This window comes from Prionailurus viverrinus, chromosome A1 (genome assembly GCF_022837055.1).
Source record: "Prionailurus viverrinus isolate Anna chromosome A1, UM_Priviv_1.0, whole genome shotgun sequence".
Lineage (NCBI taxonomy): Eukaryota > Metazoa > Chordata > Mammalia > Carnivora > Felidae > Prionailurus > Prionailurus viverrinus.
The window spans coordinates 164639648-164663027 of NC_062561.1; the positions used below are offsets into that span (position 1 = coordinate 164639648).

Here is a 23380-nt window from a genome sequence, read left to right on the forward strand (position 1 = left end):
CTTTAAAAAAAGATTCATAGGGATAATTGGACATTTCCTGTGGGACATATCTTCAAAACTATTTTTTCTTTATGTTTTCCTTTATGCTTTGGATTAAAGTGATATAATACTATCACAAAATTTTACAAAGCCTTTAAAATTTTTTTTTACTCTTTTTAATTAAATATTACTTGAAGAACTTCTTGATACAGTAGGTTATTTTTTGGCCTCTCTAGTCCCTGAAGCATTTTTGTTCCATATTTACTTCATGGTGTGGAACTAAAACAATCATATAGTATGTTTGACATATTTTCAGAGTACTCAGGTTACAGATGAGTAATTTCATTACTTACTATGAAGTAAACTAAGATGCAGTAGTACATTTTTAGGCATTTATAAAATTTGATATGTTGTAATAAGACTAGAACATTGTGAATCCCAATTCAAATGTAACTTTAAAGTTTACAATTTATTTTAAATAGCAAACAGTTTGTGGTTTTGATTTGTTACGGGCCAATGGACAGTCCTATGTCTGTGATGTCAATGGCTTCAGTTTTGTGAAAAATTCCATGAAGTATTATGATGATTGTGCAAAAATACTTGGGTAAGAATTTTTTATCTTTTTCTTCTGTACCTTTGTTATAGCTAATGCATAGTAGGTATTCAGAAACCAAATAATTGTAAATGCATCAAACGATCAGAATCTTGTAAGCACTCTAGAGTAAAAACAAATGTTCACAAAATGACATCTCCAAAGAATCATGACAAATCTTGAATTATACTTCAGGATATCAAAGGCGGATTAATTTAGGGCCAATATAGATGAAGTTTTAAAGATACTTAACTTCATAGATTCACAAATATATACCGTGATTATTGCAGTGATTGTTAGTCAAAACAGCTAATTTGTTAGATTACTTTGTCCCTCAAGATTTTGATACATAATTGAAAAGGTTTAATTCTCTTACTTTAAGGTACAAAATGAATATTCATGAAATAAGTAACCAGGGTAAAATAGAAATATTTGGAATTCAGGGTTCTTTTGAATGATACTGCTTTCTACAAGCATATGTCAGTTAAAGATAATCCCATGAGATTATTAGTGAATCCAAAAGAAAGTACTGCATGTAGAAATACCATTTTTATATTCTTTGACCTATTTTCTTATACTTTGATTTAGAAGATTCATAAGACAAATATTTTTGAACCATTTCAAAGTATATATGACAGAGCCATAAGAAACTTAGATTTTAAAATGTGTTGTCATGGGGCACTTGGGTGGCTCAGTCAGTTGAGCATCTCACTCTTGATTTCAGTTTAGGTCAAGATCCCAGGTTGGTGGGATCAAGCCTCATGTGATGCTTAGCTTGGAGTCTCCTTAGGATATTCTCTCTCTCCCTCCCTCCCTCCCTCCCTCCCTCCCTCTCTCCCTCTCTCCCTCTCTCCTTCTGCCCCTTTCACCCACTCATGCATGCACTGTCTCTCCCTCGCTGTGTCTTTCTCAAATAAATAAATAAATAAATAAATAAATAAATGTATTGTCTCCTTAGGATATTCTCTCTCTCCCTCCCTCCCTCCCTCCCTCTCTCTCTCCCTCTCTCCTTCTGCCCCTTTCACCCACTCATGCATGCACTGTCTCTCCCTCGCTGTGTCTTTCTCAAATAAATAAATAAATAAATAAATAAATAAATAAATAAATGTATTGTCCTAATTGGAGTCAGCTTTTATAGAATATTTTAAAGATTGGTGAACTTAACCCTTAAGGTGAAATTTAGGGGAGCTTACTAAATTTTAGCATGAATAAGTGCTAAATTTAAGCAAAACAAAAAATGTTTTATAATTACTTAACATGTTTTCTGTTTTTAATCCTATTAGTAAAGTATAATAGAAACTTATTAAAAAAGAGCCACAGTATTTAGAGTAACTTCAAAAGTGATCAATAAACTTGTAAGAAATGATCCGTAGCCATAAAGAAGAGCCAATCTTGATTTTCAGATTGTATCTATAAGTGCATATGATGCAGCTTTAGTGATTTATTTGAATCCAATGTGACTTATATTTTAAAACTAACGTAAATAATTAATAATTCCAAATTCATGGCATCTCTTTAGGGTGTTCTTATATACCAGTTTAGAACTGCTAATCTAATTTTTCTTTATCAGGATTGAGTCTTTGAGTTAATTTTGGTGTGCTGTAATCACAGAATCACTAGTTTGACTTTAATTTCATTGATTATATCATTAGTCATTAAGTACTGAGGTTTGCCTTAAAATAAATTAATTCTTAGCTTTTTATTTTTGTATCAAAGCAATATTGTAATGCGAGAGCTTGCTCCACAATTTCATATCCCCTGGTCAATACCCTTAGAAGCTGAAGATATTCCAATTGTACCAACTACATCTGGAACTATGTAAGTTTGAATATTTTCATTTAGAAATTCCTTGGGTTTTGTATATCAGTCTCTGCTATTACAATAAAGATTAAATTTCTAAATGATCATTGGACACTTTACTCTGTATGTTTTCATATAATTCACTTTGCAGATGGAAAAATAGACTATATGCTTTTGCAAGGGTCCACCTAGACTAAAACTCTTTTGTATTGTTAAAAATAAAATCCGGGGGCGCCTGGGTGGCGCAGTCGGTTAAGCGTCCGACTTCAGCCAGGTCACGATCTTGCGGTCTGTGAGTTCGAGCCCCGCGTCGGGCGCTGGGCTGATGGCTCAGAGCCTGGAGCCTGTTTCCGATTCTGTCTCCCTCTGTCTCTGCCCTTCCCCCGTTCATGCTCTGTCTCTCTCTGTCCCAAAAATAAATAAACGTTGAAAAAAAAAAAATTTAAAAAAATAAATAAAATCTGAAAAAAAATTAAATAAAATCCTGAAAAATGCTTGTATGACTATAGAACTATTGAATTAAGTCACAAAAATAAAGGAGGTACCAACAGGTATGTCACTTAAAGGTTCATAGTCAGTGGCTGTACAGCTTTTATTCTCTTATTGTATAAAGAAAAAATATACAGTTTTATCTTGAGGTAAATTAATTAGACCAGTATTGGAAAGTGTTTTATAATATTCTAGTGAAAATTACTGCTTGAAACTCACCTGCTACTCAGGTAGGTTGACCAAATGCTTCATATTTACAAGTTAGACATTTACATTAGCATGTTAAATATTCTGCGAAGGGCTGGTTGGGATGGAGAAACACAAATATTTAATTTTGTTTTAAACCAGTATTCTCAAACTATTTAACATAAAAATTTTTAGGTAACTTATTAAAATCCTGCAGGGTTGTGTTCTGTGGCCTGTAGTTTGGCAAACACTAAATTATACCCTAGCATTCTTTCTAAGACAGTTTTATCTTCTAGTAATTTAAGTTTGAAGTACTTGTTCTTCTTACAAGGGCAAAATAAATATAGCAGCTATCAAGTAAAGCTTTATTTTGCTTTGATTTAATGAAATCTCAGTCTGTAATAATCTCTGCTACAGACCAAGTATTTTATGAAGTTCCGGGATTGTCATTCGTTTACTTTTATTCCAAAGTTAGCATAGTCATCTCTAGAGAAGAAGCTGATATATAGCTTAATATTACTCCCCCTCCAGCTTCGTAAAATCTTTTTAAGATTGGATTTGATAAAATTGACTAGCTGTTACAAGTACTATCTTCGTAGGAAACTTTTTGAAATGGTATAAGATAGCTCTAAAGAAATGAGATGTTGTGTGAGTCTGAATTATATAACACAGATCTTTGTTAGAAAATTGAGAACTTTTATTTTATTTTAGGATGGAACTCAGATGTGTCATAGCTGTAATACGTCATGGGGATCGAACACCAAAACAAAAAATGAAAATGGAAGTGAGGCATCAAAAGTATGTTTTAAGGGGAATAATTTAACACTTAGGAGATAATTTAAGATTTCTGATAGGTGATTAGCTATTTTGATTAATACATCATACAGGAAAACTGTTTTCTCATTTCTTGGCCATTAATTTAAACCACTGGATGGAGACAAAATCCATTTAAAGTAATTGTATATATTAGCATCTGAAAATTATGATGGCAATATCCGTAAATTATCATCCATCTGACGTAACTTTCGTTTATTGTAAAAGTGTAAACATCCTAAAATGTTAAATCTTGGTTTGTTATTCTCTCACATTGCTTTCTCTGAGTCCTTTAACCTCTCAACCTTGTAGAAAAAACTTGGTAGAATAAAAGTTTGCTATTTCTATTCACTATTTGATTTAGAAATAATAAAAATTTAAAACTTGAGCCAAATATGTGTTGAAACATTTTTTATATGTATATGTATGCAGTGACTTCAGAGAATGTAATATGCAGTTTTACAATCATATATTCAGTTTCCATCATGAGAAAACTTTTAAAAATAATCTATAGTGATTATTAGCTTGCCGTGGTTAGGAGAATACCAAATTTTGTCACTGACAGTAGATGAGCAACCTTCTATAGTGAAAGAGGACATACAGTATTTGAAATCCATAGACCAAGTCCCATGTCTTCATTTATAATTGATTTATGTTAAGTATATGGTGGTAATATTAATTATTGCAAAGGACTAACTGTGCTCTTTTGTTTTAATAAGATTTTTCGATCTTTTTGAAAAGTGTGATGGATATAAATCTGGGAAATTAAAACTCAAAAAGCCAAAACAATTACAGGCAAGTGCATTTGACTGCTTGTTGGTTATAAATTGCTAATGGCAAAGTAACATAAAAATTCAGTTCTTTATTATTTTATAGGAAGTGCTGGACATTGCCCGACAACTTCTTATGGAGCTGGGGCAAAATAATGATTCTGAAATTGAAGAAAACAAGTCAAAACTTGAACAACTTAAGACCGTATTAGAAATGTGAGAATATTTTTGAAACCCTTAATTTTGATAACTAAATTTGATAACAGTGTTCTTTTATAATGTATGACTTTCTATGTTAAGTTGCCTTCACAGTTTGATCGTTTTCCACTTTAGTGCTGAAGCTGAAGAGAAATTAGCGAAAGTTTAGTGAGACTTTTATTTGCACCAGTGAGAAAATAGATTGTTGTGTTGAAGTTTCTTGTTTTAGTTTTACTTTTAATTTTGATGAGAAACATTTGGATCTTTTATGAAGTACCACTTAGGATGAAAGCAACATGGCTAACTTGAGCACAGATTAAATGTTGTTTAAGTAAAAAACAATTTTGAACTATGCTTTAGTCAAGTGAAATTGATAACACCAGTATTACTATTGGAAGCTTTACATTTAGCCACCTAGAATCTTATTTCCTTAATTTTTTAAATGCCCATACATTTCTGTTTTGTATATTTCTATACTTTGTCATCTCTTCAAATGTCTAACTTTTGTAGAGAAACATTTTTGTGTTTTCCTTTCTAATGTGATTAGAATGAATACTTATGGTACAGACATTCTGCTACAGTATTTTAAAGAATTCAACAATTAATTAAAAATAGAGGAGGGCATTAATATGTAGATTTAATTTTTCTCTAGATGGATTTTAGTTTCTCTTTAAGAGGTTTCATTGAACACTTACTGAAAATTGTTCATTCCGCTTGCCATTTTGTTTTTCAGGTATGGCCATTTTTCTGGAATAAATCGTAAAGTCCAACTAACTTATCTCCCTCATGGTTGTCCTAAAACATCTAGTGAAGAGGAAGGTATATCACTATTAATGCCTATTGTGTTTTAATTATATGTAGAGACTTATTACTCATTGTACTGCCTTTGGACCCTCTCCTTTGTAACAGTTAAGGAGCTGACATGCTGAATAAAGGAAAATTAAAGTGGAGTTTTGTCAACTTTCCTTTCTATCCTTTAAATAGAGGATAGGTTGGGCCTCCTGGGTGGCTCAGTTAAGCGTCTGATTTAGGCTCAGGTCATGATCTCACGTGTTGTGAGTTCGAGCCCCGCATCAGGCTCTGTGCTGACAGCTCAGAGCTTGGAGCCACTTCAGATACCTGTGTCTCCCTGTCTCTGCCCCTCCCCTGCTCACATGCTGTCTCTCTCTCTCTCAAAAATAAATAAAAACATTAAAAAAAATTTTTTTTTAATAAATAAATAAAGGATAGTTTACCCTTTAAGGAAAGGAACTATTTTATTTTAAAAACTGTAGGACTCCCCATTTACTCTGGGGTTGTTTCAGAAACATTATTTATAACTAAATGTTACTTAATCGGTCCCTTTCTTCCTCTTTTGGTAGAAGAGGGCAGAGTATTCAGGAAGAAAGCTCAAAAAGTACAAAAAGACTATTTGAAAGAATACACAATAATCATGTTTCTAATTAGTTAATTTCCTCCACCAATTAAGTCTGAATAAAGCATTTAAATAAGGTCATTCTCCTAAAAGCAGTCAGCATAAAACTCCAAAAATTCATTTACGTTTTAAAATAAAAATGGGCAGACAGGTGCCTGGTTGGGTCAATTGAGCATCCGACTTAGGCTCAGGTTATGATATCATAGTTTGTGGGTTTGGCCCCGCACTGGGCCCTGCGCTGACAGCTCAGAGCCTGCAGCCCACTTTGGATCTTTGTCTCCCTTTCTCTCTATCCCTCCCCTGCTTGTGCTCTCTCTCTCTCTCTCTCTTTCTGTCTCTCTCTCTCTCTCCCCCCCTCCCTCCCTCCACCACTCTCTCTCTGTCTCAAAAATAAATAAGCATTAAAAAAATAATAATAATGGGCAGAAATTGTAGAAACCATTTCATGAAGAAATGTAGATGCCCAATAAAACAGTTATAATAATAGTAATAATTACTTTTGTCTATCTCACTAGCAGAGTGTTTTCTTATTATTTTGTCAAATCATTATTAAAGAATGTTGATGAGAATATAGTATGAGTGGATTTCAGTCTGTTGGTAGGAGTATAAATTGATGTAGCCCTTTGAAAGGTAATTTGGCAATATAAGAAACTTCAAATATGCTTTTACCTTTTTTTTAAGTTCATTTACTTATTTTGACAGTGTGTAAGAGGGGGAGGGACAGAGAGAGAGAGAGAGAGAGAGAGAGAGAGAATCCCAAGCAGGCTCTGCACTGACAGTGCTGAGCCCCGTGTGGAGCTCAAACTCACAAATCATGAGATCATGACCTAAGCCGAAATCAAGAGTCTGATGCTTAACCAACTGAGCCACCCAGTCATCTCTCATATCTTAATTCTACTTATAAGGATTTATCCCAAGGAAGTGATCAAATATTCAGGGAAAGATTGGCCTGTGGAGATATCCAAAATGGCATTATTTATAGTGGCATAAATTGAAGTAGTGATTATCTTAAATGTGAACACAAGTTTGTTTATATTGATCTTCATATATTTATTTTAAAATTTGACATTGCTACTGTGTCACACTTTGTGATTGGTAGCAATACAGATTAATTTCCTATACTTTAATGTTTGTAATCAAAAATATTCTGTATATAACTATGATTGAAAAAGTCTGTTAATTAATTGTCCTTCCATAAATTAATATTAGCCTGCATGATAAAGCACATACAACTACAAGATACTACCCCTGGCACAAAGTTGATTCCTATCACTTTTCATGAATCGTCATTAAGTATTTTAGCACTTATATTGCTCATTTTTAAATTACCTCTTTTCTGTAGCCTAATGCAGATCTTAGGACATAAAGAGCAGATAAATTAGGTACAGAAATTCATTCACTTGTGGAATATCTGAGAAAAAACTTTGGTCGGGTACAGAAAAAGATTACACAATTCCAAATTTAATTTTTTTTTTTAACGTTTATTTATTTTTGAGACAGAGACAGAGCATGAACAGGGGAGGGGCAGAGAGAGAGAGGGAGACACAGAATCTGAAACAGGCTCCAGGCTCTGAGCTGTCAGCACAGAGCCCGATGCGGGGCTCGAACTCACTGACCGTGAGATCATGACCTGAGCCAAAGTTGGATGCTTAACCGACCGAGCCACCCAGGTGCCCCCACAATTCCAAATTTAAAAAGCTGCTCTTGGCTACATTTTATTGTATATCTCATTCGTAAATTTAAATTACAGTAAGTTTTAGGCTCTCTCACATCTTTCAAAAAATTATGCAAATCACTGATTCCTCTTTGTAAAAATGTATACATCTTCACTTCGGCTAACATTACCTTTTATGCGAGCCTCTTGATACAAAGACAAGATCTCGATCCTGTGGTGAAGGAGCTCTTAATGTAACAGCTGGGACAACTAAATTAAATATATTGGACAAATACTATTGCTGTCATATCACTATGAGAGCAGGGAAGGTGGAAATATCACTTCCTTTCAGAAAACTGGGAAAGAGCCTTCTTCCTAAAGTGAGGAAGAGATTATGAAATTAGAGTAAGATTTTAACAGGTAGAGCAAGGGTTGTTCCCTACAGAATCAAAAGCATACAAAGATAGGTATGTTCAAAGGAACAAAATAATTTACATAAAAGCTATTTTCTGCTACAGAAGAGAAAATAAAGAAAAAATTAATCTTGAAACACGCCTCTTTAAAAGAAACAAACTTGACATTTATTTGCTTTTATTCATTAACATATATCTTAGACAGCCGAAGAGAAGAACCATCCTTACTTTTGGTTCTAAAATGGGGAGGAGAACTAACTCCTGCAGGCAGGGTCCAGGCCGAAGAACTTGGAAGAGCTTTCAGGTGTATGTATCCTGGAGGTCAAGGTAAATCTTGGAGTTTCTTTAATTTGGTTAAGTTTATGCATTGTTTTTTTCAAATCTTCACTTATTTTGAGATGTTACTAAATATTTATAGAAATACACTGAGACAAAAATATAGCTTAAGTGATTTGAGTATTTATTTTCAGGAGATTATGCAGGATTTCCTGGTTGTGGTTTACTTAGATTACATAGTACCTACCGACATGACCTCAAAATATATGCCTCTGATGAAGGACGAGTCCAGATGACTGCAGCTGCTTTTGCAAAGGTATAAATAAAGGTTTTTCAGAATTACTAGAAATTTCATCTAATACCACATTTTAAAAGATTTTTGCTAAGGCAATATTTAAACATTCCAAATTTGAAATTTCCAGCTCAAGTCCTGAAATTGTGATAGGTTGTATTATTAATAAAGTTTATTCATTGCAAATAGTTAGCTTATTCCTTATGAAATTCAGCATGTAACGAAATAATTATGATACTTTTCATTAATTTGCATACTAATTTTTGAATTTGTGTTGGCTTTATTTAATATGTTTAGGGGCTCTTAGCCCTAGAAGGAGAGCTTACACCCATTCTTGTTCAGATGGTAAAAAGTGCGAATATGAATGGTCTTTTGGATAGTGATAGTGACTCTTTGAGCAGTTGCCAGCAACGTGTGAAAGCAAGACTTCATGAAATACTTCAGAAAGATAGAGATTTTACGGCTGAAGATTATGAAAAGGTGGGTCTTAGCAAACTCTTCTACATTGTGAAATATGCACACACATATAAAAGTATATAAAAACAAAACTTATAACAAACTTATAACAAAACTTATAACAAAAAGTATATAAAACAAAAATTTAGAGCCTATTGTATTATAAAGCAGTACTCCTAAGGGCGCCTGGGTGGCTCAGTCGGTTAAGCGCCTGACTTCGGCTCAGGTTGATCTCACATTTCGTTGGTTCTAGCCCAGTGTCAGGCTCTGTGCTGATGGCTCAGAGCCTGGAGCCTGCTTAGGATTCTTTGTCTCCCTCTCTTTCTGTCCCTGTCCTGCTCATGCTGCCTCTCTCTCTGTGTCAAAAATAAACATTAATTTTTTTTTTTTTAAATAAAGCAAATACTCCTATAGTCCCCATCCAGATGGAGAAATAGAACATTGAGACACCTCTGATCCCTTTGTGCCTCTTCTCAATTGGAACTCCTTCCCAATCTCCTAGAAATAATTACTATCCTGACTTAATAGTGTTCTTTTTTATAGTCTTCTTATATCAAGAATACTTATTTGGGTAAGTAATCATCCCTAACTACTATGGTCTCAGTTTTGGCTGTTTTCTAAGTTTCTTACATTACATTAGGTTTTCTTTTATGTTTGGCTTCTTGTGCCCTATGTCGTGTTTGTGACATTTATCTGTATTTTTGAGAATTTCCATAGTTAACTAATAATCAGTTCTATGTAGTACTTTATTTCAGGGACTAACAAACTTTTTCTGTAGAAGACCAGATAGTAAATTTTAGGCTTTACCGGTCACATGTGGTCTCTTGATGGATACTCTTCTTGATTTCTAACCACCTTTTAAAAATACTGGGGCACCTGGGTAGCTTAGTCGGTTAAGTGACCGTCTCTTGATTTGGACTCGGGTCGTGGTTCATGAGTTTGAGCCCCACGTCAGACTCCGCACTGACAGTGTGTAGCCCACTTGGGATTCTCTGTCTCCTTCTCTATGTCTCTCTCTGCCCTCCTGCATATGCACTCTGTCAAAAATAAATAAATAAACTTAAAAAAATAAAAATAAAAATGTGAATACCTTTCTTTGTCCATGGGCTATGCCACAGACCACATTTGGCCTGCAGGCCATAGTTTAATGACCCATATTCTATTTTATGAACATACCGTAATTGATATATACCTTGTATCATTGTTATAGTTTTGGGCTGTTGTGATTAATATTTCTATGAGTGTCCTTGTATGTCTCCCACTGCATATGAGCATACATTCTCTTGGGTACATTCTAGGATTGGAATTGTTGTGACCCACAGTATGCTTATGTTTCAGTATCAGATAATGTCAAACTGTTTTCCAAAGTCATTGAACCAATTTATACTCCCACTAGAAGTCCATGAAAATAATCATTGTTCTACATAGTCTCTATTCTTTGCATTCTCCGACTATTCAGTTTTGGCCATTCTGAAGATGGATGTGTAGTAGTTCAGCGTGGCTTTGATGTTGTTTGACCATTTAGATATCGTCTTTCATGAAGCCTTCTATTAAATCTCTTGTCCTTTATTTCTACCTTTTGTCTGTATTTTTCTTATTGAGTGGTAGAGGTTCTTTGGATATGTGTTCTAAATACCACCACCTATTCTGAGCCTTTATGATGTCTTTCAGTAAGCAGAGGTTCTTATTTTTCATGAATTCCAAGTTGAATTTTTTCCTTTATGGTCAGTGCAGTTTTGATGTCATCTAATTTCTTTCTTTTTTTTTTAATTAGTGAGGTATAATTAACACACACTGTTGTTTCAGGTGTACAGTATAGTGATTAGACAAATCTATATGGTCTATGCTTTGCTCAGCACCACAAGTCTAGTTACCATCTATCACCACACAGTGCTATTACAGTACCACTGACCATATTCCCTATGCTGTACTGTCTGTCCTCATGACTTCAATAACTGGTTGCCTCTATCTCCCACTCCCCTTGTGGTCAGTGCATTTTAATGTTTCTTTTTCTAACTAGAGGTCATAAAATACTCTTATGTATGATCCTCTGTAAGCTTTACTGTTTTGCCCTTCACATTTATCTGTAATCCAGCTAAAATTGACTTTTGTGTGTGCTATAAGGTAAAGATGTCAAACTTAATTTTTGCCAACTGTATATACATCCAAATATACCAATACCACATACCGAAAGGCTCCCCTTTATAGTATCACTTTCTAGTATCATCTTTATAATCTATCTGGTGGTCTATTTCTACACTATATTCTTTTTTCGATCCTGGGCCACTGAATAAGATCTCTCAAGTCCTACATGCTTCCTTCTTCAAGTTTTTCAAGACTTCTTTTGCATTTCCATATAAATTTTAAAATATGCTGTCAAATATCCTGTTGTTATTGATTTAGATGCATCAAATCTAGTTTCTGAAAATTTATCTTAATATATTTTTAAGCCATTGTAAATAGTACTTCTAAAAATTTTATTTTGATTGTTGATACGTAGAAATAGCTTTTTAATATTGACTTTATATGCATCAACCTTATTGAACTCATTTGTTAGTTTAATAATATTTCTGTAGATTTTTTGATCCTTTAAAAGCATACTCACAGGTTTGTTTCTTCCTTTCGGATCCTTATTTGTTTTATTCTTTTTCTTGTTTAACTTCAATAACTAGCACATTCAAAACAATGTTCAACAGAAGTGGCATTTATTTTCTTGTCCATGTTCTCAAAGAAAGCCTTTAATGCTTGCCCATTAGGTATGTTTTCTGTACATTTTGTAATAGCTATTCTGTTTCAAAATAAATTTCACTCTGTCCCTATTTTGCTAAAAGTTTTGTCATGAAAAGTTACCGAATTTCATCATTTTCTTTTCATCTGTTGCATCGTATGATTTTTTGTGATGTAAAGCTATTTTGGCTCTTCTGGGGCACCTGGGCGGCTTAGTCAACTTCAGCTCAGGTCATGATCTCACGGTTCTTGAGTTCGAGCCCTGCATCAGGCTCTCTGCTGTCAGCACAGAGCCTGCTTTGGATCCTCTATGCCCCTGTCTCTCTGTCCCTTTCATGCTCCCTTTTTCTTAAAAGTAAATAAAGTTAAGCTATCTTTGCTCCTAAAATAAACTCAATTTACATATATACATAGTGGTGGTGGTGGTGGTGGTGGTGTTAATATATCTCACTGGTTTGGGTTTACTATTTTTGGTTAGAAGTTTTACATCTATGTTCAGGATTCAGATTAACCTTTACATTTTAATTCTTATGCCTTTGTCTGCTTTCAATATCAGGATTATGCTAGTCTCATAAAATTAGTTAGGGAGTCCTATTTTGGGAGAATAGTTTGTATACATATCTTTAATGAAATGTTCGGTAAAATTTACTGATAAATCCTATGGACATTTTCTTTGTGGGAAATCAAATAATCATTATAATCATGGAGTCCAGAGTAATTGTTGTTATGTGTTGTGTCAGTATTAAGTTACATTGTTGTAGGAGTTTATCATATCCTCTTTAAATTCTTTGTGATGTCTATAGGATTTTGTAGAGTTGTCACTTCTTATTTCATAACATTCTACAGTTTTTTTTCTCTTGATCAGTTTAACCATGGTTAATATACTTTATTACTCCCTTCAAAGAAATAACTGATTTGTTGGTCTTCTGAATTTTGCACTTGTTTTCCACTTGATTAATTTTTGCTTATATTTTTTTCCTTCCACTTTTGTAAACCTGTGTCACTAGCTGTCTGCTTATTAATTCTTGAATGTTCAATCTTTTCTAAAATAAGGACTTTAGGCCATAAATTCCCCTTTATGATTATATGCATAAATTTTGTGGTTTATGCAGTTTGGGATATTTTCTAATTTCATTTGTGATTTCTTCTTTGGTCATAGATGATTCAGAGCTGTAGTTTTAGAATTTCCAAACCTATGACATTTTTAAGTTAAACTTTTTTTATTTTGAACTTTCTATCATTTCAATAAAAACAAAACTTTGTGACTTTTTTCCTTTTTTCACTGTTGTGTGTTAAAATTTCTCACTCGTGGATTTTCCTTGTCTTTGTAGTTCTCTTAATTTTTGCTTTACATATTTGATACCATGTTATTAGGTAGATTACAAATTTAGAATAGATACATTTCAATCAGTACATTTTGCCTCAAAGTTTTGAGATGAATATAGTAACAACAGCTCTTCCCCTCTTACTTGATTTTGCATTGTATATCTTTTTTTACTTTCAATCTTTTGGAAATTATATTTTTAGGTGTATCAAAATCTGCATAAAGCTAGTTTTTTTTAATTTATTATGAAAATCTTTGTTTAAGGCAGTTTTATTTACATTATAAATTACTGGTAAATTTATATATGAATCCATTATAGTTTATGCCACTCTTGACATACTCTTGGTTTGGTCTTAGGCAAGTTGCCTAACCTCTGTTAAGTACCTCATCTGGAAAAAGATGGTGATAATAATAGAGTCTTAGTGTTATTACATGTAAATATATGTCAAACGACTAGAACCATACTGAGTCAGCAATTTGTCACTGTTAGAATAAACTCTCATTGTAAGTTAGAGTACTTTTGCTAAATTTTCTCTGTGGACAATCTAATGATAGCTTATGTTTGATATTTTTTTAACATGTAATTCTGAGATTTTTACTTCCTTCTTGATGTTATTACTATGTTTGGGGGGTCATCTTCATGTGTGGTATTAAATTGTTCTCCAACTACTGGAAAGTTTTGTATATTGTTCTCTTGGACAATTAGGCATAACTACATGTGAAATATATACTTTACTCATTTGTAGCTTACTCCATCTGGGAGCATTTCTCTTATCAAATCAATGCATTTAATTAAAAATCCTGTGAAGACCTGTGACAAAGTTTATTCTTTGATACAAAGTTTGACTTCTCAGATCAGACATCGAATGGAAGATCCCAAATCATCAGGTAAATACTATGTGCCTTGGAACATAAAGCAAATAAAAATATTAACTAATTACTATAAACATTTTAAAATAAGATGCATCAATTCTTAAAAAATTAAGTCTCATACTGTATCTAGGTATGAGTTAACATACATCCAGCAAAAGAATAATAAATAGGTTATGGTTTATTTTATCCATGACAGCATGACAAAGATAATAAAATATTATTTGATTAATTACGTAGCATTGTCATATAGTTAGGCAGCAAATAACTAGCATAATAAGATGCAAACAATTGGAAGAAGATCTGGACTCTCACTCTGAGATTAGCTTGGTTCTAATTTGGCAACTTTGAAATCTAGGATTCTTAGTGGTAAGAATAAATCCTTTCAGCTATTTGATTTCTAAGATTCCTTTCGGCTAAAGACTGTCTATTCTGTTAGTTTTGTGAATCTAATAAGAAAATTATATAGTATTTAAATTTTGAATTGAAAATGTATTAGCCTAAGAGTTTTGTTATTGTTGTTCTTTTTCTTTTGATTATTGAAGTGTGTAACATGAGGATAGGTCTTTTACAAACCCAAACCCAAGTCCTAAGCCATGTATTTATATCTTTTATTTAAGTTTATAAAATGTATGGTTACTAATAGTATACTCCTATGGTAACATTCCCTACTTTCTTAACAGTTACACCTCTGATATTTAAAAATGTTTCTAATTGTCAACTTTTTAATATATACCCTTAATCTGAGTCTAAGTTTAATATGCTAAAATTGTTATGTTGTTTTAGATATTCAACTTTACCATAGTGAAACATTAGAGCTTATGCTACGTAGATGGTCCAAGTTGGAAAAAGACTTTAAAACAAAGAATGGAAGATACGACATTAGTAAAATCCCTGACATATATGACTGTATAAAATATGATGTTCAGCATAATGGTTCCTTGAAATTAGAAAATACAATGGAATTATACAGGCTTTCAAAGGCATTAGCAGATATTGTTATCCCTCAGGTAAGTAATTCCTAGGAATCAGTTTTCTTACAGTGTTGAGTAGATTCTTCTATCACTGGATAAAACATAGTTGGTTTTGGGGTGCCTGGGTGGCTCAGTCGGTTAAGCGGCCAACTTCGGCTCAGATCATGATCTCACAGTCCGCGAGTTCTAGCCCCGCTTCGGGCTCTGTGCGGACAGCTCAGAGCCTGGAGCCTGCTTCAGATTCTGTGTCTCCCTCTCTCTGACCCTCCCCTGTTCATGCTCTGTCTCTCCCTGTCTCAAAAATAAAATAAACGTTAAAAAAAAAAAATTAAAAAAAAACCATGGTTTTCTTCTGTCTATAAAATCCATAACTTTTAAAAGGAAACTGAATAATTGTGAATTTTATATTCAAAACTTTTTAGTATAGTAAGTCATTACCTGATTTTCTAATAGTTTGATTGTAGTGACTTTTTAAAATTTAAGAATTTATACTCTTAAATAACAGTAATATCCTAACAAACAAGACAACTAAAACAGGGTGGAATAAATTACTTAAGTGTTTGCTGGGTACCCATTATGTACCTATCAAGTCTGTGCTATGAAAATATGTGAGGAATGGGAGAAAAACGTAGCTGTGGCTCTAAATTTTGCAAGTCTTTTTACTTCATGTGCAAGTATTTTGAAATTATTATTTAGAGGTCAAGGTGTAAGTTGTTATCGGAGGGGTGTGGGTTGGGTCATGGGTCTTTTCATTTATAGGAGAATAAAAATAAAGGTGTAACCAGAATTCAAATAATTTAAATGTAATTAGGGCAGAGAATCAGATTGATAATAAAGAGGTAAGTAACAAGACAAATTGAGATACAGGAAATGTTAGCAGATACCCTTTTGGGAACCGTTTTCAACTCAATTACTAATGATTATGTGGATACTGTAAAGAGGAGATTGGAGGGGCGCCTGGGTGGCTCAGTCAGTTGAGCGTCCGACTTCGGCTCAGGTCATGATCTCACGGTCCGTGAGTTCAAGCCCCGCGTCAGGCTCTGTGCTGATGGCTCAGAGCCTGGAGCCTGTTTAGATTCTGTGTCTCCCTCTCTCTCTGACCCTCCCCCGTTCATGCTCTGTCTCTCTCTCTGTCTCATAAATAAACGTTAAAAAAATTTAAAAAAAAAAAAAAGACCTTTAAAGAGGAGATTGGAGTAGATCAGACATTCCAACTATGAGCAAACTTAAAAAGCAGGAAAAAATGGAATACATGAAGAGTATGAGGATTCTGAGCAAAAGTTGCTTCACTTAAAGATACATATAAAAATAATTAAGATCAGTGTCCTTAATATTTACAGAAAGTTCAGGAAAAACTACAGCCTTTGACAAACTGGAAATTCAGACAGTGCACAACTTACCTATAATTACTTGTGTTCATGTTAAAGATTAGCTTATTCTTTCAGCATGAGAGAACACTAATTTGTTTGATTAGATGTATAATATAGACCATCTTTGGTATATTACATGATTCACTGGTTGGAAGTGTAAGTAAGATCCAGTTTTTTTTCACTGTTTTGTATTGCTTTGTGCATATTAGGTTCAGTGCACATTATTTATACTTATTCTTACAGTGGAGATTATTTTTAAAGTATGCTGTTTAACAGGTGAGCTGTTAATACAAGATTCTTAAATATTTCAGGTGACTATATTCATTATTCAAAGTATGCTTTAAGTATATCTAAACTTACCACTTTAGTGGCTAAATACACAAATGATTTGTTACATAATCATGTCTGTTTTGTTACATGGCTTATTTTACCTCATGTCTCCTCTTTTTCAGTTATGTATATACTACATGTTCTAGAATTGGGAATGAAAAGTTGGTTTCTTAGAGTTGGGCTTAAAAAGATAGTCAAGTGTTAAAAGGGTTTTAGATGTAATCTCTCCTATGTGTTATGTATGTATTTCAGGTGTATTACTTACATCACTGAAGAAATTTCTTACCATCTCCTTGTAACTTAAATTTTTATAATGAATTTTTTAAAGTACTGTAATTAAAAGAACCAGTAAAAATGAGAATAGTTTGGGAAAGATTTGAGATGTCATTTGTATCTTTTAAAGTAATTGGTCTTGCTCAGTGGTTCTCAGTCTCTGTTACATTGTCTTGATGCACTTAGCTTAGATCTTCTCAGCAGTCTGAGAACTTATTTGAAGACATCTCCAGAATTTTTTTCTTGGATAAATTATTTATTTTTTAAATCTTACAACTCTTCAGACAGCATTTTTTCCAGGCTTACCAGAATCAGTCTTATTTTTGGTAAATTCATAATTGTATTTTGGTAAAGTTATAACTTTAAAAGCAGCAGTTTTTTTTACATGCTTTCCTAGAGTTTTGAAATTATAATTTGAGGAAAGGACAACTTTGGGTTTACCTCCCTAACTTTTTGGTTTGATACTCTTTATTGTGGCAAAAATTTGAGGTCTCTTCTTTTCTAATGAAGTGCTGAATTCATTCCAATAAATAGTATTTTGTTTTGTTACTTTAAGTAAGCCTTTATAAATCCAGAACCATGGACAAAAAAACAAAACAAAACAAAACAAAAAAAACAGGCATTTTCAATCACTGAACAAACTAAAAATTACTAATGTATATGTAGTAATTGTAATGATACTATAGTTTATAATGGGGAAAAATGAAAATTTTTGCCTACCTCATTTTCAAGGAAATAAAGAATATTTCAAGCAGAGAGACTTGATTCAGTTAAATAATGTAAAATTTTGACTTGTTTAGAATATACTAATTTAGTTTTAGAGAATATCACTGTCTGTGCAAGAAAAATGCATATATGCTCTGGTGTACCTCAAAGTGTTGCTATACCTCTAAAAATACATTTCTACTCTTACATTGAACTGATTAATTTTTAAATTTTTTTTTTTCAATGTTTATTTATTTTTGGGACAGAGAGAGACAGAGCATGAATGGGGGAGGGGCAGAGAGAGAGGGAGACACAGAATCGGAAACAGGCTCCAGGCTCTGAGCCATCAGCCCAGAGCCCGACGCGGGGCTCGAACTCACGGACTGCGAGATCGTGACCTGGCTGAAGTCGGACGCTCAACCGACTGCGCCACCCAGGCGCCCCGAACTGATTAATTTTTATATCAGTGCTGTGTGAAATATGTGCTTCTAATCATATCTAAGCTTAAATACAACATAATTACTTTTAATTATTTTAACAGTTAAACTAATTTTCAGCTGTTAACAGAATTTTTGCTGTGATAAAATTAACTTTTCACCTTTTGACCAGTCTCAATTTTCAGCAAATAGAGGCCCTGGCTTAGAAATGATACTTTAAAATCATCATGATAGTATGGCAGTCAATAAGAGTATCTAAAGACTAAATTTGGTATTAAGGTTTTCTTAACAGAGATCACATTTAAGAAAGTTTGAAAACCGTGTCTTTGAATATTTATGGATTGTGAAATGCAGAGGATTGTTTATAACAGTATTTGCCATAGAAAGTCAATTGACACTCTCATTAAATAAAACCACATAATAAGCTTTCAGATAGCCTCATCTCGTATTTTAGTTAGTCCTATTTATGGCAGAAATATTGTAATTACACTTGAGAACTAAGATATCTAACAGTTATTTGATCCCAGTTGGTGGTAGCAGATGAACAAAATATGTCAATATGTTAAAGGGAAAGATTTCTTTATTACAAAATTAATATACTTATGTGTAAAGTTAGAAAATGTAGAAATAGCAAAAAAGATCACTGTGATGTTACCAACTAGAGAAAAACATTTTAATGTTTCGGAAAATTCTTAAAGGACTTTTCCCTTGAATCATGAAGATACAGTTTTTCTCATAAATTCATACATATAACAAATGTATTCTTTGCAAAAGGGAACCAGGAAAGCCATACTGTTTTACAACCTGATTTTTGTCTCTTCACTTAGAACGAAGAACTTCTTTCATTTTATTAAACCTATATGTACATCGTTATTTCTAATAGCTAAATGGTATGATGTAATAATTATGTAATGATTTTTTCATATTTGGGAATATGATATCTTTTATTTTGCTCTCTTTAAACATCTTCACATGCACTCAAGACTATTTCTGTAGCTCCAGAAATCTTTTACCAGTTTTCTTCCAGTTAAACAGTGTAGAAGACTACCTGTTTATTCATACCTTGGTAACAACACACACACACACACACACACACACACACACAATTTCCCCCTGATGATTTTTTTTTAATTTTTATTTATTTTATTATTTTTTTAATACATGAAATTTATTGTCAAATTGGTTTTCACACAACAAAAAAAAATTTTTTTAATGTTTATTTTTCAGAAAGAATGAGAGACAGACTGAACAGGGGAGGAGAGAGAGACACACACAGAATCCAAAGCAGGTTCCAGGCTCTAAGCTGTCAGCACAGAGCGCAATATGGGGCTCAAACCCATGACAGCGAGATTGTTACCTGAGCCAAAGTCGGATGCTTAACCGACTGAGCCACCAAGGCACCCCTCCCCTGATGGTTTTTAATGCCAATATTTTCCTTTTGTTCACGTATACACAATTATATGTATACATACATGTTTTTTGCATACCCAATTCACAGTCACCTATGTTGGTAAGATTATTGAACCAATGAAGCTTTAGTTTAAGATAAATGACACCAAGAAGTATTTTCATAGGCCTTCCATCTGTAATCAATCAACCTCTTCTTTATTTGGCACTTTTCAGATCTGTTATCCATAAAGAATTTTTGCTATCTGGGAAGTTCCTGATAGCAGGAAGTAGCCTTTAAATTCAGATATACTGAATGAACTTGGAGAGAGATAGTATGCCTGTTTCTTCCCTCCTTCTCTCTTCTCTCCTTTCTGTCTCTGTCCCTCCCACTCCACTTTTCTGCTTTCTCCCTCTTTCCATCTACACAGCTGTCACAGCTTTTTCTCTTCACACATCAGGTCATTTTTAAATCTACCTCTTTGATCTCATTTTTATTACAATTATGAGTATGTTCTCTTAACACTTCATATCGTAATTCCTCATTGTAAATTTTATTAACTCATTATTATAGGCATCATTAAATTTGACAATTTCATGACATTTCTTGCTCACCACTAGGTAAGTCTTTAAAAGTATTAGCCAAAGGCTTTTAAATAATTGTTTAGCCTTTTTCATCTTGGACATTTAAATCAAATCTCATGGTTTCATTTATATTTCTTTTCATAGGGTTATTGATTGTTGTTCTGTGCTTTAGTGTTTATGTCCTTAATCCATCTTTCTTTTAGGGTTATTTCTTCATTGAAAACTTTATGATTGAGTTGAGCTACTGTCCATAAAGATTACATTCATCCATTCATCCTTCCCTTTTAAGAAATCACTTGCTTTTTCAGTTCTACCAAAAAAAAATTTTCCCATTATACTTAATAGTTGTAGGAATAGTATCCTTGCAGTTGCAAAAAATGTAAACTAGGAATTGTGTAATATTAAAAAAAAAAAAGCTTAATAGAAATATTTTGTCTGTTACTAGAATGTTTTAGCAGTGCATTTGTTAGAGTGCTTTGTCATTATACCCTTTTTCTAATATCATGTATTTTCTGCTCAGGAATATGGTATAACTAAAGCTGAAAAACTGGAGATCGCCAAAGGCTACTGTACTCCTCTAGTTAGAAAAATTCGCTCAGACCTTCAGAGGACACAAGATGATGACACTGTAAATAAACTCCACCCTGTGTAAGAGACTGTACTGGTATTTAAATCTGTAGGCATCTGTTTTTCCATACTTCAACTCTAATGTTCCTATGAAGAAATCAGGAATGTGTCACTTAGCGCACTATGGAAATAAGGATTACCTAGATATTCCTAACAGTTAACTTCCAACCAAGGTTCTTTAAGTCTCCAAATTGAGGAAAAACTGAGGTGAACAGGAAAAGGTGATATGTGTCATCATTCACATGGGATCATCAATGTGTACCCCATTCAGCACCATAAGTGTCTGTGAACTTCCTTAGTGCTAAGACATTTGTCATTGCTAATAGAGGAGCTAAAATGACCAAATTATTTGCAGTGAACTTGACTAATGTTAACTTTTGTTTTGACTAATCTCAGGACTTCTAGTTAGTTGTAGTTAATCTTCATGTTAGAGGAATATCTACTAAGGTAACTCCTCCTTGTGGTTGGAAGACTGATAGATTTACTTATTGTGGTCTTTGACTTCTAGTAAGATTAAGTTCCATTTTACAAAATAATGTCAGTACTTAATGAGTTTTGGCTGTATGCTTATATTCTAATACTGTCTGCTACTAACTTCAGGTATTCCAGAGGTGTTCTGTCTCCTGAACGTCATGTCCGTACCAGGTTATATTTTACCAGTGAAAGTCATGTACATTCTTTACTATCTATTCTTCGCTATGGTGCCTTATGCAATGTAAGTAAAGTAAGTTATTCCAATCTACTTAACAAATATGGTTCTGTGAATTTGTAATCAAATCACTAACACCAGTCTTTACTGTGCAGTTTCAACAGTTAATCATTTGCCATCATTTGTCAAGGGTCTACTATATTCCAAGCACTGTGATAGATGTTGGGAATAAAGACATGTTCCCTTCCCTTTGGAGAAGATTAATTTAAACAAACAATAATGCAAAATATTTAAAAAAAATTTTTTTAACGTTTATTCATTTTTGAGACAGAGAGACAGAGCATGAACGGGGGAGGGTCAGAGAGAGGGAGACACAGAATCTGAAACAGTCTCCAGGCTCTGAGCTGTCAGCACAGAGCCCGACGCAGGGCTCGAACTCACAGACCGCAAGATCATGACCTGAGCCGAAGTAGGCCGCTTAACCAACTGAGCCACCCAGGTGCCCCAAATGCAAAATATTTTAGATGATGTTATAGGCTGGTGGTAATAAGATAAAGAGAAGCTGATAAATTTGAGTTATTTAGGGGTTAGAAAGAACTTGGTGTTTGTTTGGATATTGCTCCTCTCATCTACTGTTAGTAATGGATCATACCAAAGTTTAGCTTAAAACAATCACATTTTTATCTCACAGCTTAAAGGATTGACTGATATACTTAGGCAGTTTCGCTTTGGGTCTCTCATGAGGTTGTAGTTAGACAGTGACTGGGGTTTGAATCATCTAAAGCTTTCCTCATGTCTGGTGCTTGATGCTGTATGTCAGCTAGAACTTCAGCTTTAGTTCTTGACCACAATACTTACCTCTGGCCTCTTCATGTGACCTGCTTCCTCCAAACATGGTGGCTGAGTTCCAAGATTTAGTTTCATAATGGACCAAGGTGCAAGTGCAAGACATTTTTATGACCTGACTTACAAAGTCACATAACATCACTTATACTGAGCTGTATTGATTGAGGCAATCACAGAGGTTCATCCAGGTTCAAGAGGTGGGGAGATAGATCCACCTTACTACATGAGTGGAGTGTCACTGTCATATTATCCGATGAGAATATGTCTCATCTTGACCACACAATCCATATTTCTCCCATATTCAAAATTCACTTAACCTTTTACCCAGTAATACCCATCCTATCCTATTTAATTATAAACTTGGCATCCCAGGCTTCTTCATCTAACTCAAGTCCAGATGTAGATGGGGCTCCTTGGACACAACTCCTTGAGTGCTCAAAAGCATTCAGTCTTAAAGACCTATGCACTGAAGAGACCAATTATCTGTCCTTCAAATACCCATTATACAGTGGTGGGTTAGGCATGAGATAACTATAGTAGATAAACTTTTCAAGAGAGGGTAAAACAGAAGGTATACTGTAGTCATTGGTCGTAGCAATTTTGAAATCTACCTACGTACATGTTGCCCATTCTTTAATTAGGGTTCTATCATACTGGAGTAATTTGAAATACATTGTACTAAATAAATCATACCCAAAGATCTCTTAGGGATAAGCCCTTTTCTACCTTGGGTTCCCTCTGTGGTTATTAAGGGATGGCACTCAGCAATCCTTATTATTTAATTCTGAGCATCTGAAAAACATATTCCTAAGATCTTGAGGAAGTCTTCTGTTTCTTTGGAGGATTTGAGGTCTTAACAAGTGTTTTTGCAATCACATCGTTTTCATGGTGGATTCCTGTGTACCCTTTCTTCCTGAAAGCCATCTTTTAATTACAGCATTGTTT

At 33.8% G+C, this 23380-nt stretch overlaps 1 protein-coding gene across 12 annotated transcripts in view; it reads left to right on the forward strand.

The window, feature by feature from the left end:
* The window catches only part of PPIP5K2 (diphosphoinositol pentakisphosphate kinase 2), a 72386-nt gene that overhangs the window by 19313 nt on the left and 29693 nt on the right, over positions 1-23380 (forward strand). For 9 of the 12 annotated variants that reach the window (XM_047851180.1, XM_047851196.1, XM_047851210.1 and 6 more), the window contains exons 9-21: positions 462-583; positions 2288-2389; positions 3758-3844; positions 4579-4654; positions 4736-4845; positions 5561-5646; positions 8510-8635; positions 8779-8900; positions 9174-9356; positions 14130-14271; positions 15040-15263; positions 20834-20961; positions 21541-21655. In XM_047851180.1, the coding sequence (XP_047707136.1) occupies positions 462-583; positions 2288-2389; positions 3758-3844; positions 4579-4654; positions 4736-4845; positions 5561-5646; positions 8510-8635; positions 8779-8900; positions 9174-9356; positions 14130-14271; positions 15040-15263; positions 20834-20961; positions 21541-21655 (1623 nt within the window). The remainder of the gene's footprint in view (positions 1-461; positions 584-2287; positions 2390-3757; positions 3845-4578; positions 4655-4735; positions 4846-5560; positions 5647-8509; positions 8636-8778; positions 8901-9173; positions 9357-14129; positions 14272-15039; positions 15264-20833; positions 20962-21540; positions 21656-23380) is intronic. The other 3 variants (XM_047851189.1, XM_047851219.1, XM_047851238.1) reach the window with 1 other exon arrangement.